At 46.3% G+C, this 18,461-nt stretch overlaps 1 protein-coding gene and 1 long non-coding RNA gene across 2 annotated transcripts in view; one reads left to right on the forward strand and one right to left on the reverse strand.

Moving 5' to 3' along the window:
* Window positions 1-1,623: 1,623 nt before the first annotated feature.
* Window positions 1,624-18,461, forward strand: part of RHOJ (ras homolog family member J) — a 66,697-nt gene continuing 49,859 nt past the window's right edge. Inside the window, exon 1 of the mRNA XM_079963264.1 lies at window positions 1,624-2,497. Within this exon, the coding sequence (XP_079819390.1) occupies window positions 2,335-2,497 (163 nt within the window). The 5' untranslated portion in view covers window positions 1,624-2,334. The remainder of the gene's footprint in view (window positions 2,498-18,461) is intronic.
* Window positions 8,602-9,790, reverse strand: LOC307208788. Its single transcript, XR_013835235.1, has 2 exons — window positions 9,666-9,790; window positions 8,602-8,921 (listed from the first exon to the last, which is right to left on the reverse strand). It is a non-coding gene; the product is annotated as an uncharacterized lncRNA (long non-coding RNA).

An 18,461-nucleotide genomic window follows, 5' to 3' on the forward strand; every position in this document is an offset into this window, starting at 1 on the left:
ACTGCCTTGCCCAAAACATTTCAGTGTGGCTAAAGTGTATGTTTTAGAGAGGGGGGAGTTGCATTAGGAGAACTGCAGGCAAAAGGTGAATTTTCATGAGGGATTTTTCTTTTTCAAAAAAATCTCAATCTGATGTGGAAATATGGAGGAACGAACTTTAAGACTCGGAAAAGAGAAACTGAGTGAAATCGAAATTGACAGATTCACCCATCCCTAAGACAGACTCCACGTACAGCTGGTGGTAGGTAAATAAATATTAACCCCTGGGTGCATTTTACGTTCTGACTTTCTGTCTTGCCATATACAAATTATCACTCTCAATCCTCGCTTTCTAACCATGATGAAACTAGAGTCAGGTAACGGGGCACCAGCTACAGGGAAGCAGAAGCTAGACTGTTTGCAAAATGGACAGTGGTCCCTTAACATAAGAGACAGCCATTAAAACAGAATCATAGAATCGGAGAGCTGGAAGGGACCATGAGGGCATCTAGTCCAACCCCCTGCAAAGCAGGAATCTGTTGCCTGACGTGGGGCTTGAACCCACAACCCTGAGATTATGAGTCTCCTGCTGTACCAACTGAGCTATCCCAGGTATTATTGACGGTTGTGTTTTGTTTCCCTGCCTATAGAATTATTGTCGTTGTTGTTGTTTAGTCGTTTAGACGTGTCCGACTCTTCGTGACCCCATGGACCAGAGCACGCCAGGCACTCCTGTCTTCCACTGTCTCCCACAGTTTGGTCAAACTCATGCTGGTAGCTTTGAGAACACTGTCCAACCATCTTGTCCTCTGCCGTCCCCTTCTCCTTGTGCCCTCCCTCTTTCCCAACATCAGGGTCTTTTCCAGGGAGTCTTCTCTTCTCATGAGGTGGCCAAAGTCTTGGAGCCTCAGCTTCAAGATCTGTCCTTCCAGTGAGCACTCAGGGCTGATTTCCTTCAGAATGAAATTATTATTATTATTATTATTATTATTAATTATTATTATTATTATCCCCATTTTATCCTCACCACAACCCTATTAGGTTAGGGCCGAGAGAGAGTGACAGGCCTAAAGTTATCCAATGGGCTTCATAGATGACTGGGGATTCGAACCCCAATTTCCCACTGCTTCAGCCACCCCACCATGGTTTCAAGATGGTCAGCAACAAGCAAATGCCAGCTTCTTCAGAGGCTGGTGAGGGCACCATGGCAGCTTCTGCCAGCCTCTGCACCTGCAGCCTAACACAGCAGAGCACATTCGGCCAATAATAATGCCTGTTAGGGAGAAGGAGAAAACCCAGTTGGGTCCTATCTAGCCAGCAGATTCTGGTTGGCCAGCAGATACTTGCACTCCTGCCTCTAAACAGAAGCAGTCTATCTGATTTGAAATGCCAAAAGTGGTGCCCTTAAAGGACCACGACCTTTCTTAACTTGTCCCAGATGCTATCACTTGTGCCTCGCAAGGAGGGGTCAGCACAAAGCTAACTCCTCTGGTATCATTTGTATGTAGATCTCTATCCCAGATGATCCTTTTATATTTGCCTGCCGCTGCTGGCGACTCCTCGCGAGGGGGCACAGAGCCGAAAGCCCCCTGCCCCCCGAGTTACAGAACTGCCTTTTTACGATGTCACCTTTGGAGTCGTGGCAGCGTTCAGGCCAGTCTCCCCAGAGCAGGAGGCCTCCGAACTTCATCCTGCGCTGAGACCTCTAGCGCTTTTCTTCCTCCACATCCTGGCAGAGTTCCTGCAAAGTACAAACACACACAGAGCTCCTATTGTTCGCAGCCCTTCATGAGCCCCACTCATCCTAATATGGAATTCGGCAGGAAACTCATGATTTCCTGACATACAGCAAGCTGGGGGAAATAAAGGGCTTGCGTGAAAATGAAAACCGTCCATTAAACCCCTCCAGCTTCCCTTCTCCGCTTGGGAATGCGATGGCCAGTGGGGTGGGCTTAGCACAAATCCCAGATTTTGCAGGCCGGAGCAACGAAGAGAAGGAGGCACTCTGTTCCTCAGACGGCGTCTATTTTTAACCAAAGTCCTTCTGCATCCAAGATGAAGGTTTCCTGACTCGGGCTCCCAACACGCTCATGCCCCTATTATTGTCTTATTTATTCTTCCCCCGCGTGGTTTTCTTCTCGGCTTGAGAAAGTTCGGGCTGGGACAAGCTTGGGGATTCAGCGTTATGATTTCGTGAAGGCCCAATACTTCGAAAAGAAAACAAAAGGGGGGGGGGGAAGGACTACAGAAACTAACTCAGGAAAGAAGGCTTTTGGGGAGCAGGGACCTTGCTGCTTGCATGTATGCCTGAGATTCTGGGGGAAGCGGGCAGGTAGATAAAAACAAACAGCCAGGATGAGCAGCAAAGATGGAGAGCACAGTGACAGCAACGTGAAGAAGATGCTTAAATGTGTGGTCGTCGGGGATGGAGCCGTGGGCAAGACCTGCCTGCTGATGAGCTACGCCAACGATGCTTTTCCGGAAGAATACGTTCCTACGGTGTTTGACCACTACGCAGGTAAGACCATACTTGTTATTCCTGCCCTGAGCAGAGACTTATATCACAGTGGGGGGGTGGGGGTTCTGGGGGTACTCAAGGGCACTCAGTGGCCCGTACTTAATGGTGAGTAACGGCACTTTTATGATTTCCTAAAAAGAAAAGTACTGCTTCTACGTTACACAGTGGCGTAGCGTGGGTTGTCAGCACCCGGGGCAAGGCAAGGAATTTGCGCCCCCTAACCCGTGGATTTGCGCCCCCTAACCCGTGGATTTGCGCCCCCTAACCCTAACCCCCAGATGTTGCGCCCGGTGCGGCTGGCCCCCCCCTGCACCCCCCACGCTACGCCACTGACGTTACATGGGATGAGAAGGTAAAGTTGGGTGGCAGAATTCAGGACAGTACCGATTCAGATTCTGGGTGGCTTCAGATTTTTTTTTGGGGGGGGGGGTTCCTACATTTTGTATCCTCCCTTCTGCAAAGATGTTCTGCGTATGAAGCAACAAAGGAGCAGATCACGGCTACTCTCCTTCTGTGCGCTCATTTCTGTACCTGCACAGAGATTGGGGTTTTTTTGAGGGTGGGGAGAGATAGAACTCCACACCTGAGGTGGAACTGTTCGGAGTCTATCACCTCTGTTCATTGTCTCGTTCTGTTGGTTGGCTCAAATATTCTACTTTCCTTTTGTTCTAATGGCATGTTGTGGTTATTGCAAATGTGCTCATTCTCCAGTCCCATAATTCCCACCCCACACCCCATAATTCACCTCTGGAGTTTCCATCTCTTCCAAAAAATATAAATAAATGGGGATCTCTGTATTGGATGAGAACTCCCCAACAGAGTTGCGGTGTCTAAATTGTGAGGTCACAGGGCCAAGCTGTGGAGGATGGTTGCCAGGGAGATAGAAGCTCCTCCTCTGCCTAGCCTGGCGAGTGTTCTGATTGGGCTACAGGCCCACGCATTTGTTTACTGGATCAGGAGCAGAGTGACACACAAACACGCCAATCCCCTCCCAGTAAGACTGGTTACCCTTTTGTATGAACACCAAGCCATCATCTGAATTAGGATGCACACTAGATGTTTCTTCAAGACAGAAACCCCTGATGTGCTAGATTTCTACATGCAGGGATTTATTTATTCATTTATTTATTGCTAAGGAGGAGAATTTAGCCACCTGAGTTTCCACTTGCAGTGAGACAGCCCAGGCACAGGTGTGTCATCTCACTGAGAACTAGGCCTGTGAAGGAATGGGGGATAAATGCAGTTCAGTTAGCATTTAAAGACAAAATTACCTAATTCACACAAAATTAACAATATGCAAACCATAGACACCAGCATTCTTCAAAATTTGCACTTCCCCAAATTTTGCAGTACAAGCTCTCTGGCCAAAAAATTGGGGCAAGTGTACATTAAAAATGCACAGTTTTGGGGGTTTTTTGGTTTTGTTTTGAGGGAGGTGGAATTTTTTAAATAATTCAAATTTTCTGAAGATGAAATCTGTGGAGGGAGAAGTGTGAGAGCAGGGCTGGGGAACCTGTGACCCTCCAGAGGTCACCAGACTACAACTCCCATCATCCGTGAGTGCTGTCAATCTTGGCTGAGAGAGATGGGAGAGGAAGTCCAACCAGCTCTGAGGGGCCACAGTTTCCCCCACCCATGGTGAGGGCCACTTTGGGGAAAGGGTGGAATAAAAATGTAAATAAATAAGTGCTGAGATCTGAAACGGCCTCCTCAATAGACAATCGGGCGTGTGAGTCCTGCTCACCTTCCTTTAAAAGGAATAAAATAATTTAGAGGGGGAAATCAACATCGCACTATGGCAACCATCAAATCAGTACAGTCATACCTCAGGTTGCGAACGCGGCGAGTTGCACATTTTCAGGTTACATACTGTGCCAAACCCGGAAGTACAGGAGTGGGTTACTTCCGGATTTCGGCGCTCGCACATGCGCAGAAACACTAAATTGCACTTTGCACATGCACAGAAGTGCAGGATCACGTCACATGCATGCGCAGACACAGCGCTGTGGGTTGCAAACACTGCGGGTTGCGAAGGTGCCTCCCGCACAGATCACGTTCACAACCCAAGGTATGACTGTACCAGTTTTTCATCTTGCTAGATGGAACAAGCCCCATGTGCTGTTTGGGGGGGTTCCGGGCCAATTTTGGGGGCTCAGGGACATGCAGTGGGTGAAGAGGGGGAGAAAGTCCCATTGCACTAGGAGGAGTTAGCAGGATCCCACCCTGGATTTGGAAAATTATATAGAGCCAAGGTGGAGCAGTGGTGAGAGTGTTGGACCAGGACTTGAGTTCAAATCCTGACTCAGTCATGAAGCTCACCTCAGTCCCATCATTGCCTCCCAGTCTAGCCTACCTCACAGGGTTGTTGTTAGGATTAAATGAGGAGAGAGAGAACCACTCACATGCTACCTCAAGCTCCTTGGAGGAAAAGTGTAATAACAACAGCAACAATCCTCTGTCTCCGCAAGCAGATATCACTTTCTTCCACAAGAGAGCAAATCGATTGAGTTTGAAATTCAGAGACCCCCAACCTACCCCATAGGTCAGAAACAGCTCTAGTCTGGGTGGGTGGTAGATGCTTTTTGTTGTTCCTGAATCAATTTCCATTTGTACACTTCGAGCATTTGAAGATCTAAAACGCGCTTGTGTTCTCTGTCAAACTCATCCTTTCCCTCTCCCTTGTGGTGAATGAGTCATACATCACAACCGTCAGATCTTGCCTCCAAACAGAATTTTAGAGGGCAGCAGGAGATCCTTCTTGGCCCAGTCTGAATAGGCTTGTATTATTATTATTATTATTATTATTATTATTATTAGCTCAGAGTTAAGCGTCTGGAGTGTTCCAGAGTTTCACATTTTGCAGGAGCTGATGCTTCTGACATTCGGCTAACATGCAGAAGCAATACAGAGCTAGCACAGAGGAGTTACTAAGAGTGCAAGGCTCGGACCGGGGAGAGCTGAGTTCGAATCATGGTGGCCATTTATGTGTCATTTTGGTGACTGTTGCATTCAAATGGTGCAAGCCACCTTGAATCCTGAACTTGGCAGAAAGGCAGGATATAAATAGTACTAATACTAATATTGGCTGGGGAGGAAATCAGTTACACGGGTTCAGATGGCAACGAAGGCGGGCTCATAGCTAGTATCAATATAGACCACAGAGCACTGGTCGAAAAACTCCCTGTATTAGAAAAGGCGTCTCAGAATTAAATTCTGAAGAGTGACCAAGTCAAGTCATGCTTCTGGAGCCTGCAAATGGTCCTTTAGAGGTGGGGGAACGTGCGTCTGGCCTTTGGAAGATGGCAGAGGAATATTCTTTTGGGAAACTGCATAGACCCTGGCCTCCTCCTAGACCCTGGCAGCGTTCAGAAGCAAGGTTACTGGGACTCGGTGTCCTTAGGCCTCAACATCAAGGTTTTAATTTCTGAGACTGTTTCGTGTCCATAACACAAGGCCAGATAATGCTTGGAAGAACACAAGCATGTTACAGATCTGGTTCTGGAAAACACTCACATTCTGTTATAGTATTCTTTGTATTGTGTGACAAAAGAAAAAATTGGCTGTGGGTCACTTGAAATCAGTGGATAGGTATTTTTCATCCCTTTGGGATACAAAGGTCCAAGAAGGACAGATCATCTTCCTCGGACAATTGTCTAATCTTGGGTGCAATTTGAAATGGAAAAGGCAATGTTTGGGTCTATTCTTAATGTCTACCTGAAAATTCAAACCAGCTTAATGTGGATGAGAGTGTTAATATTTGTGTGGTTTTATTATAATCTTGAATTATAACATTTTCTGTGTGTCATGTTAAAAGAAAAGATTTCCCCTTGTACAGTTTCAGCTATTGGATATTGCCATTCTAAGCTGTTGAATTTCTTAAAACTCTTTAACATCCCGTGTTCGAGCTGATAAAGAAGTCATTTATCTTTGGTGATCATTTAATAAGCTACTTGATAAGAGAGCGAGTGATATTGTGAATTATGATTATGAATTATGTGCAGCTGTTTTTACAGGGAATCTAAAAGTGTCTTCCTGGCTGCCATAACTGTTACACTGTGTGGACATTTCCTTTGAAAGGCTGGCCCCAGTTTTTGATTTGTCAGTTCAAAACTCTCACCCTGTTGTGATGCTTGGCATTCAGTCTTCGCAGGAGACTTGTAGGAATTTGCCACGGATTCAGAGGAACATGTATTTGACAACTTGTTTTCTGCCCTTCAGACCTGCCCACCTCTTAATAAACCAGCCTTTTTGCCCCTTTATGTTAAATAAAATAAAATAAACCCCTGTATCAGTGTGATGAATATCTGTGACTATGAAATACAAGATTTTAAGCTCTGTAAAAAAAAAATTAGGCCTGTAATTTGCAAATGATTAACTGGTGTGATTAATCAAGGTTTGCAAACATATTAAATCGCGCCCACCACCCCACCAAGCAAAAGCATATGATTTGGGCCTCCTGGGTCTCTGGTGTACTGATTCACAATCTCTCCTAGATGACACAAAGGGCTCTAAAATACCATGTTTGAAGTTGCATAAAGCTGGTTATCTGAATGTGGCGGGGGATGCAACTCATAAAACCATGTCTCGTTTTCAGTTTTCCTACAAAGGATTTTCTGGTGCTTTTGGTTAGTATATTAACTGGATCATTTTCATTTTTAAAAACAGGTAATTAGTAACTAACAGCGATCCTACACACTTTTGCTCAGAAAAAAAGTAGTATTGTCTTCCACGGAGCTTATTCCCAGTTAAGGTGCATATAGTTTTCTATAGCAGAGTTGAACCATGGAACTCCCTACCACAAGAGGCAGTGGTGGCCACCAACTTTCAACTTCCACTCAGGATTCTCCCCAGGCTAAACCCGGCTTCACCCAGCGTGCTCTGCACCCTCCTCAAATGCTTTTGCCTGGCTGGGGAGTTTCCTGGAACAGTGAATCTTCATCTTCCAATGCAATTGTTCAAGATAAAATCTATCTTGGAAAGAGAAGAAATGAGCACTGAACCGCTGGTATAGTACAAGTGAATTTTTTATTTACTGTTTTTGCAAGTGTTAAAGATAAAACCTATTTGGGAAAGAAAGTATATCTGCCTTTTCAGTGGACCTTTGTTGTTTGTTTACATATAGTTGCCTCGGTGATAGTATCTTGTGTTAGCAGTAGCCGTTGTATCGCCACCCTGATCGTTGTTTTATTGTTTAAAGCGGCATCTTACCACATCCAATGGACAGTGCAAATGGGTCCTGATGTTTCCTCCCCTCATTTTGGTGAAACTGCTTGGAACACAGCTTGTTTCATCAGATGATGTGTCTTCCTGAAATTGACATGCACGGTGGTGAATGGAGAGTTGAAAGAAATGTGGAAAGAACAGACTTCAAACGGTGACAGACAGGAATTGCTCCATCATTTGCAAACCAGCAGAAGTCCACTTCCAGTCTCCCTTCAGGGTTCCTTCCTTCAGGTAGCACCACGACATTCTGGGATCAAATTAGAAACTGGGGCGACTGTCCCTGGAAAATAGGAGCACTTGGAGGGTTTGCTTTCCCTGTGGGGTCATTTTACAGTACATTTCCCTCTGAATTCACCTCCCATATCTCCAACCACCTATAAGTGGTGGGCTGACAAAAGCAATTGTGATTTCATTTTATTTTATTGGCAGCTGCGTAGGTGAGATGAGCCCACAGGGCACAAATGTTGGCAACTCGATTCTGTGTCTCCAGCTGTCCCTGCCTGCCCCCAGACTCCAGGGGCTGCTCCCCCCCCTCCAGAAACTGCCTCTTTTCCCTCATTTGCCATGTCCGTTTGTGACATCACAGGGAGTTGGTGGATGTCTGTGACATCATAGGGAGTCTGTGGCCGGCGGCCACGGCTGGGGGGGCATCTGCGCGGCCCTCGCTGGCCTCACAATGGGGGGGGGCACCTCAGCAGTTATTAAAAATGAGGTGTGTCCCACCCCCATTGTGAGGCCAGTGAGGGCTGTGCGGATGTTTCCCCAGCTGTGGCCGTTGGCTACAGACTCCCTGTGATATCACAAGGGGTCAGCCTCCTCTTCCTGTGACATGACTACTTAAGAGATTTCCCATACAATAAAAACATGGCACAAAACACAGATTTCTTTTCAGAAAACGTTTATTTTGAATAAAAATTAGAAAGCCGTTTATTTAGAAAACAGGAGTTGTCTGGCTTAAGTCCTGCGGTTCTCTTCATGACTTTCATGGCTGGTCTCGGAGGAAACCTCGCCGGCTCCAGCCATCCCTGAAAGGCAAAGGCAAACAGATGAGTGGGGTGGCCACCATCCGACAGCACCCACTCAGACCTCTTGCCTTCTCCTTGCTCCACAGCATCCCAACGCCAGGCGATCGCCTCCTTCCACTTGCCAGCTTGCCGCCACTGTCTGGTCTTGGGGAAAACTTCGCCGGCATTGGATGTCCCTGAAAGGCAAAGGCAAACACGTTGATGGGATGGCGACTATCCAGCGTCCACCCAGACCCTTCCACAGGCTTTGGTCTTGACAACTTCCTCCCTGACTGGCCTGCCCCGTCAAGGCAGGTTGCAGAAGTGGAGGGTCACCAGTTTGAAGCGGTAGATCCACAAGTGGACTACACTGGTTCCCCTGGTTTCCACCTCTAGGGCTGTGCCGGGTAGTTTCCCTCCTCGCTTTGGTCGTCGACGTAAGGTCAAGAGCTCTACGAATGTCAGCAAGCTGACATTCTCAAAAGGTAGGTCTGTTGACATTAGGTTGAGGGCCAAAGACAAAGGTGAATGTCACCAGATAGCGTTCACAAATGGATCGGCCAACTTCACGGGCCTCTTGGCCTCCACTGACATCCCCAAATGTGAACCTGGCTTCACCAAGGCGCCACCACTAGAAGCCGATGGGCAACTTTCCCTCACCACAGAATTCGCCAAGGGACACTCACCCGCCGCCAAAGGGGCAGCTTCCCTCCTCGGTTTGTCCGCCTGTTAATAAACAAACTAGGCTTCCAAACCCGTTTGCATCCCCTCGGCCAGTCTTGTAGCCTTGCGGCATCAACCAGGCACTGAATGCAAACCTTCCGGCAATCCGTCCACCACCAACAGCCGCGCCAGGTCCATTGCCAGACCTCCCCCTGCTTCAGAGCTGAATTTCATCCACCTTCAAGTGCGATCCCACCAGCAAGTAAACCTCAACTTGCCTTCTCCTTGCTCCACAGCATCCCAGCGCCGGGCGATCACCTCTGTCCTCTGGCCAGCTTGCCACCACGGGGCAGGAAACCACCCGAGCTGAGTGCCTCCACTGAGGCAACTGCCTCGGCCTTTGTCTTGGCCAACATTTATACCCTCTGGGCTGCCCAATGTTTTTGTGACATCACAATGCCACAATCTTGGGAGGCATCCCCCTCACCCCTCAGACCTCACAATGAGGGCGCAGCTCAGCAGCCATTGGCTCCTTGGCTTTTGACCAAGGAGATATATAACACCCCCCTCCCCAATTTGTGCCAGTATCTGTGAAGGCCACACCGGAAACACGGGGGGGACAGGAGGGGGGGGCATTTTCCAGCCCAGTGGTTGCATTTCCCTCCACACAACACTGGCAAAGGGGGGGGGGTCAAACACAAAAATGAACGGCGCAATCAAAGCGACCCTTATATTTCCATAGGAAGCTTTTCAAGGAGTGATATGCAGGGAGAAAGTTATCATCTCATGAAAAAAAGCACCTTTTCATCAGTCACTGCTTGTATTTGACTAAAAGCCATTACAGATCCAGTTCCAAATGCAGCTAATCCAGTAAAACCTATTAAGATCCAGAATCATGCGACCATTTACAATAAATCAAATTACCGTATTTTGCACCCCATAGGATGCACCGGCCCATAGGACGCACCTAGTTTTTTTTGGAGGGAAATAAAGAAAAAAAAATTTATTTCCCCCCAGGTGCGGGGCTGGAAGAACCAGGTCGGGGAACAGCGGGAAGGTGTGCTCCGCCTCCCCGCTGTCCCCCGAGCTTGTGGGGCTGGCGATGGGGAGAAGTGTGCTGAGCCAGGGACTGCAGGCAGCTCTGCGCAACCCTCGGAGCCGGTCTCCCGAGGGTTGCGCAGAGCTTCCTGAAGCCTGGAGAGCAAGAGGCTTCAGCGAAAGCCTGCATTTGCCCCATAGGACGCACACACATTTCCCCTTCATTTTTGGAGAGGAAAAAGTTCGTCCTATAGGGCGAAAAATACGGTAAGGAATCTACAGCGTTTTCTTTTATGTGACTAGCACAAATACTTTTAGTGGCTTTTGCCGGTAAGGCTGTTTTATATGTGACAAGCAGGTCTCAGTCAGGTAATAGCCAACGTATTTTCACTTCTGGGTTCTGTCTCTGTAGCGGTGCCAACATCTGTTCCAAAAATTCTCTGGGGTTTTGATAGAGCTGACCATGGAGTATATAATGGAGAAGACCATGGAGTATGTAATGGAGAAGACCTTCTCCTGCACCGACCCCACAAATAAAGAATCTCAACTGCCTTGGAACTTTCCTGTCTCTTCCATCTCAGACTGATGTGGGCATCGTTTGAAAGCAGAGAGCTGTAATTGCAGTTCTCAGGGAGGCAAAGGTCAGTGTCTGCAAGTCCTGGGTTCTTGGGTTCATCAAATGGTACCAAATGGGAGTGTTTTGAGACATGTATTGAATATAAAACTTGCTCTTTGAACTGGACCTACTAGTACTGAGGACTCTAAGCAAGGCTAACCCCACTGGTATTGCCCCAGGGCCATCCAATTATGTACCCCCAATGAACAACAGTGCTTATAATCATCACATAGAAGTCTGGCCAAAGTCCTTTGACCAAGCCATTCCCTTGGGAATGGATATTATTAAAAAATACTGATGTCTTAGACCTGGAAGGGGTGGCTAACACCCCAGAGGACAGGATCACACTTCAAAACGACCTTGACAGATTAGAGAACTGGGCCAAAACAAACAAGATGAATTTTAACAGGGAGAAATGTAAAGTATTGCACTTGGCCAAAAAAAATGAGAGGCACAAATACAAGATGGGTGACACCTGGCTTGAGAGCAGTACATGTGAAAAGGATCTAGGAGTCTTGGTTGACCACAAACTTGACATGAGCCAACAGTGTGACGCGGCAGCTAAAAAAGCCAATGCAATTCTGGGCTGCATCAGTAGGAGTATAGCATCTAGATCAAGGGAAGTAATAGTGCCACTGTATTCTGCTCTGGTCAGACCTCACCTGGAGTACTGTGTCCAGTTCTGGGCACCACAGTTCAAGAAGGACACGGACAAACTGGAACGTGTCCAGAGGAGGGCAACCAAAATGGTCAAAGGCCTGGAAATGATGCCTTATGAGGAACGGCTGAGGGAGCTGGGCATGTTTAGCCTGGAGAAGAGGAGGTTAAGGGGTGATATGATAGCCATGTTCAAATATATAAAAGGATGTCACATAGAGGAGGGAGAAAGGTTGTTTTCTGCTGCTCCAGAGAAGCGGACACGGAGCAATGGATCCAAACTACAAGAAAGAAGATTCCACCTAAACATTAGGAAGAACTTCCTGACAGTAAGAGCTGTTCGACAGTGGGATTTGCTGCCAAGGAGTGTGGTGGAGTCTCCTTCTTTGGAGGTCTTTAAGCAGAGGCTTGACAACCATATGTCAGGAGTGCTCTGATGGTGTTTCCTACTTGGCAGGGGGTTGGACTCGATGGCCCTTGTGGTCTCTTCCAACTCTAGGATTCTATGATTCTATGATTAATACTAATACTAATAATACTTGCTGGTTTCCATACCTGTCATAATCTTGCTTGCTCTCTTCTGCCCAGTTTTTCGTTTGTCAATATCCTTCTAAAACTGTGCTGCCCAGGACTGGAAATGAATTGGACAGGAGGTGACGGGGGGGGGGAGGCTTATTGCTGCAGTGCCTACTGACATTAGGCAACACTCTCCATTTGTGCAAAGTTTGGGTCCCCTCCACTCGCTTCTCTCTGTCTATGAATGGGGGAACTTGTGTTCCATGTGACTGCCCTTCATATCTAGTTTGGCGCTAAGATTGCAGGGGACCATTAAACTGGATGGCAGTCATGATGGTGAGGGCAGAGTGGAAGGGGAAAAGTTGTGGGATAAAGTGGGGCAAGCCTTAATGCAATGCAGAGTTCAAGCCCTCTATATTACAGTGGTACCTCGGGTTACACCTGGGATGCGGGTGGCGCTGTGGGTTAAACCACAGAGTCTAGGACTTGCCGTGATGGGGTGAGCTCCCGTTGCTCGGTCCCTGCTCCTGCCAACCTAGCAATCCGAAAGCACGTCAAAGTGCAAGTAGATAAATAGGTACTGCTCCGGCGGGAAGGTAAATGGCGTTTCTGTGCGCTGCTCTGGTTCGCCAGAAGCGGCTTAGTCATGCTGGCCACATGACCCGGAAGCTGTACGCCGGCTCCCTCAGCCAGTAAAGCGAGATGAACGCCGCAACCCCAGAGTCGGCCACGACTGGACCTAATGGTCAGGGGTCCCTCTACCTTTACTTTACCTCAGGTTACATATGCTTCAGGTTATAGACTCCGCTAACCCAGAAATATTACCTCGGGTTAAGAACTTTGCTTCAGGATGAGAACAGAAATCGTGCTCCTGCGGCACAGCGGCAGCAGGAGGCCCCATGAGCTAAAGTGGTGCTTCAGGTTAAGAACAGTTTCAGGTTAAGAACAGACCTCCGGAACAAATTAAGTACTTAACCCGAGGTACCACTGTACTAGACTGGGGGTGGAGAAACCTCTCGTTTGCCGGCCAGATCTGGGTAAATAACCTAGATGTCATTATCCTATTAGCACGGACTGAAAATGCTAAACATACGTGGTTTGTTTCCATAGTACTTGCTTACATAGACATTCCCTTAATCTCTCTTGTTTGAAATGCTGTATTTGAATTATGGGTGTTTACATTTTAACATTTCAACGGGAACAATTTTATTGAGTGTTTTCATTATGGCTGTTTATACCTTAATCTTCATGTAACAATGCCTGTTTTGGCATTGAGTGGAAGATTAATTAATTCATTACTTAATTAAGAATTAATTAATTAAGAGGGAGAGAGCTTTGTGGTTGCAAAAGCAGAAAGCCGTGACTTTGGAGGTTGGAGGATGGATGGCGGCTAACAGATTGAGGTTGAATCCTGACAAGACAGAAGTACTGGGGGGACAGGAGGCGGGCAGGTGTGGAGGATTCCCTGGTCCTGAATGGGGTAACTGTGCCCCTGAAGGACCAGGTGCGCAGCCTGGGAGTCATCTTGGACTCACAGCTGTCCATGGAGGCACAGGTCAAATCTGTGTCCAGGGCAGCTGTTTACCAGCTCCATCTGGTACGTAGGCTGAGACCCTATCTGCCTGCGGACTGTCTCGCCAGAGTGGTGCATGCTCTGCTTATCTCCCGCTTGGACTACTGCAATGCATTCTATGTGGGGCTACCTTTGAAGGTGACTCGGAAACTACAACTAATCCAGAATGCGGCAGCTAGACTGGTGACTGGGAGCGGCCGCCGAGACCATATAACACCAGTCTTGAAAGACCTACATTGGCTCCCAGTACGTTTCTGAGCACAATTCAAAGTATTGGTGCTGACCTTTAAAGCCCTGAACAGCCTCGGTCCTGTATAACTGAAGGAGCATCTCCACCCCCATCATTCTGCCCGGACGCTGAGGTCCAGCGCCGAGGGCCTTCTGGCGGTTCCCTCATTGCGAGAAGCAAAGCTACAGGGAACAAGGCAGAGGGCCTTCTCGGTAGTGGCGCCCGCCCTGTGGAACGCCCTTCCAGCAGATGTCAAAGCGATAAATAACTACCTGACATTCAGAAGACATCTTAAGGCAGCCCTGTTCAGGGAAGTTTTTAACGTGTGATATTTTACTGTATTTTTGGTTTCTATGGAAGCCGCCCAGAGTGGCTGGGGAGGCCCAGCCAGATGGGCGGGGTATAAATAATAAATTATTATTATTATTATTATTATTATTATTATTATTTGGTACGAAGCGACTTTAAGCTGTTTTTTTTCCACATGTATAGAGCAGGAACAGCTGCAATATTGTGCCTGTATAAATTGCATAGAAATCAATAAAGGCATTCTCACATGGCTATTTCAGAGCCATGAAAAGTCTTGGCTGTTTTGGTTCCCAGCTGTGAGCCGGTGCTGAGCATCTGCCAGCATGAGTCAGCGTTTGGCACGCAGCTGCAAAGTCCGGGCCAATTTGCATAGCATTCTGACATGTAGACTTTACACACTGTAGACTATGGGAATAAGTGCTCCTCCCGTGTCATGTGTAAAATGCGGCGCGGAACATGCGGAGGGCCTCTTTATCCATCTGCAAGATTAACCACCCATTGTGCACCCTGCATTACAGTGGACGTTCTGCGTGTCAGGATACTGTGCAAATCTGCCTTTTGCTTTACAAGCACTGTATATAGCTCCACTTGCCCTCACATGAAAAAGGACATTGCAGAATCTTGGTCAGACCACACCAGGAATACCGTGTCCAGATTTCTTTCTATAAGACTTCCTTCAGCTTCCCCTCAAATCATCCATACCCTAATTTAACAAATTCACACAAATCCTGGCTTATATTGACATTATTTTGTGACAACAAGGTGTAAATTGCTGTATTTTTTGTTTGTTTGTTATGATTTTAAAAACAATAAAAATTATGCAGAAAAAAAAAAGGAATACCGTGTCCAGTTATGGGTGCCCCAATTTAGGAAGGATGTTGACAAGCTGGAAGATGTTGCAGAGGAGGGTGACCGAGATGATCAAGGGTCAGGAAACCAAGCCTGATGAGGAACGGTTGAAGGAGCTGGGTAGGTTTAGCCTGGAAAAGAGGAGACTGAGAGGAGATGGGATAGCCCTCTTCAAATATCTTAAGGGCTGTCACATGGAAGAAGGTGCAAGCTTGGTTTCTCCTGCTCTGGAAGGTAGGACTTGAACCCATGGCTTCAAGTTACACGAAAGGAGATTCCGACTAAACATCAGGAAGAGCTTTCAGGCAGAAAGAGCTGTTTGACAGTGGAACAAACTCCGTCAGGAAGTGACAGACTCTCCATCCTTGGAGGTTTTCAAGCAGAGGTTGTATGGCCATCTGTCGTGGATGCTTTAGCTGAGATTCCTGCATTCCAGGGGGTTGGACTAGATGACCCTCAGGTTCCCTCTACGATTCTCCCTTTCTCCCTAATAGTACAACAATGGTGTGGTCATGCATTGAAGCTGAGTGTTGGAAGATTCAGGACAGACAACAGGAAGTAGCTTTGGCCTGATCCCCTTCATCCATAGATCTCAGCGCAGTTCACAACATAAAAATACAAGATAAAACCCCCCCACAAAATACCACAATAAAAACAGCAATAAACTAATAACCCCGCCTCCTCTCCAACCCCTTCCACAACTCATTTAAAACCTATCAGCTTTTAATCAGACAAACAGCTGGTTGAAGAGGAATTTTTTTTTTGCCTTGTGCCTAAAGGTGTATAATGAAGGCACCAGGCAAGATTCTTTGGAGAGAGCATTCCACAAGCAGGAGGCCACCACAGAAAAGGCCTGTTCTCATGTTGCCACCTTCCGGACCTCTTGTGGAGGAGGCACACAAAACAGGGCATCAGATGGTGATTTCAGGGTCTGGGTCAGTTCATATGGGGTGGGGAGGCATCCTTGAGGGATTGTGGTCCTGAGCAGTTTAAGGCTTTACAGGTCAAAACCAGCACTTTGCGTGGAAACTAATTGGCAGCCAGTGGATTCAGTCCAGGATCAGTGCAATAGGCTCAAACCATGTTGCCTATGCAACATATCTAATGCACATCCCATCAAACAAAAAACGGTAGAAAATGTGTTTGAGAAGACTAAACAACGGGATTCCTAATAATAACCCCAGAGTCACTCAGTGCAACTTTGGTTTGAAGGAAATCCAGGGTGTTCGAGAAACTGATCAGAGTCTTGGGGTGCCAACAAAGCCTTTCATTATGCCAAACATTGTCAGGGGGGGTAAATAAAAACACTTCCTGCCATTTCCCTGGACAATGAAGTCTTGAAACTTCAAAAAAGAAAGACATAATATGTTTAGGATTGAGGGAATGTTGAGGGTAGCAGGAGATGATATATTGTTTATTAATATCCTTCCTAACTTGCGCCAGCAAGTTCCTTTATGTAGCAGAGTTGTTGTTGTTTAGTTGTTTAGTCGTGTCTGACTCTTCGTGACCCCATGGACCAGAACACGCCAGGCACTCCTGTCTTCCACTGCCTCCCGCAGTTTGGTCAAACTCATGCTGGTAGCTTCGAGAACACTGTATATTAAGGGTGAGCCCTTAATATACACACCTGGTGTCAAAAGCTAGGGCGAAAAATGAGCAGAATTGGTAATTTGTGCAGAACTGTGATTTGTGCGGCAGACTGCTTGAAACACGCCTGTCAGGACATAGCAAATATGGAGGAGGGGGCGTTGCTCAATGATTTAATTTCAGGAAACTTCCAAATTCCTAGTATTTAAAAAAAGAAGAAGGGGAGGTCATGTTTTCTATTAAAATCCCTGGCGAAGCCCCGAAAGAAGCTCTCAGAATGTTGGCTTTATTTTCCCCGTTTTGCTTGGACAGCAGCAGCTGTATTGCCAAGCAGGGGGAATTTGTGGATATTAATAAAGCCTCAGAAAATGTTTGTCCTTTGGGGAATGTGACAAAAATAACACAATGAAAATGGTCCATTGATACTGAAGTTGCCCTCGCTATTTACGTCCATGTATATATATAAATGTGTGCATGTCTTTTGCAAGATCTCCCGGGGGCAGGAAATGGTGGGGGGCTTATAAAACTGCCTCTAGTTTTCTAAAAAGTCATGGCAAGTCCATTTTTTTTATAAAAAAAAAATGTAAATAAATATATTTGACGGGTAAATGATACTCTACCCAAAAAAATACAGAACTAGTCATCTGCTACCTATAACTACATACTTGAATACCTGGGAGGGCTGGTTGAATTTCTGTAGTTTGGATTTGCTAGTTGTTGTTATGGACTCCATATGTTAGTTCCTTTCATTTGTATAGCTGCTTTAAAAGGATATTTTTTAAATGTGTTTTTTTTAAAGGGGGGAAACTGCCTCCCTCTACAAATCAGGCAGGTACATAGCTCTTTTCATCTTTAAGTAGAGATCTTTATCCCACTCTGGATTGGATTTGAAATTGTTTTTACGTAGCGAAGTGTTTTTAATTGGTTTTACATTTTAAAAATGTTTTTAATGGTTATAACTGTTTTTTATTATTATCTATTAAATTCAGCAATTGCTTTCATTAGCGATGTTTTCATTGAGAAATCCCTTTGAGGTATTTTATGGGAAGTGATTCACAAATGAAATGAAACAAAAGCACACTTTGTCTGTGGTTGGTGTGTTTTTTTAACGCATCTTTTGTACCGCTCAGAGATTTATTTGAAATATGGAACGATATATTTCTCCTTTAATGCTGGGCCACCATCAGCCTTCTAAAACCACCCATGGGGGGGGGGGATGTTGCCAAATGTCAGGAAAAACCCAGATGTATGGGGAAAATGCTTAACAACTTAACTTTTTGAAATATGGCAACGCTAGCTACCTCTGCCCAGGAGTTTCCATGTTTGGTTTTTTTAAAAAAAGGTAATCTGTCCTTCCAGTGAGCATTCAGGGCTGATTTCCTTAAGAATGGATAGGTTTGATCTTCTTGCAGTCCATGGGACACTCAAGAGTCTCCTCCAACACCAGAATTCAAAAGCATTTCATAATCCATATTTTGTATCTGTCCATATTATCCTTAGCAATTGTTACATTACAAGTGTTATTAAAATCCTGCTAATGTTCTCATCTGCTTACAGTGGTCTCCTAAATAAGTCATAACTCTACCCCCCCCCCCCCAATTCTTCCCTGAAGTTTTTGTCTTCTTGGTTCCTGAGCTTTCCAGTCAGTTTTCCAATTTCAACGTAGTCCATCAGCTTGATTTGCCATTCCTCTCTGGTCG

This window comes from Podarcis cretensis (assembly GCF_951804945.1).
Source record: "Podarcis cretensis genome assembly, chromosome: 1".
NCBI classification, from domain to species: domain Eukaryota; kingdom Metazoa; phylum Chordata; class Lepidosauria; order Squamata; family Lacertidae; genus Podarcis; species Podarcis cretensis.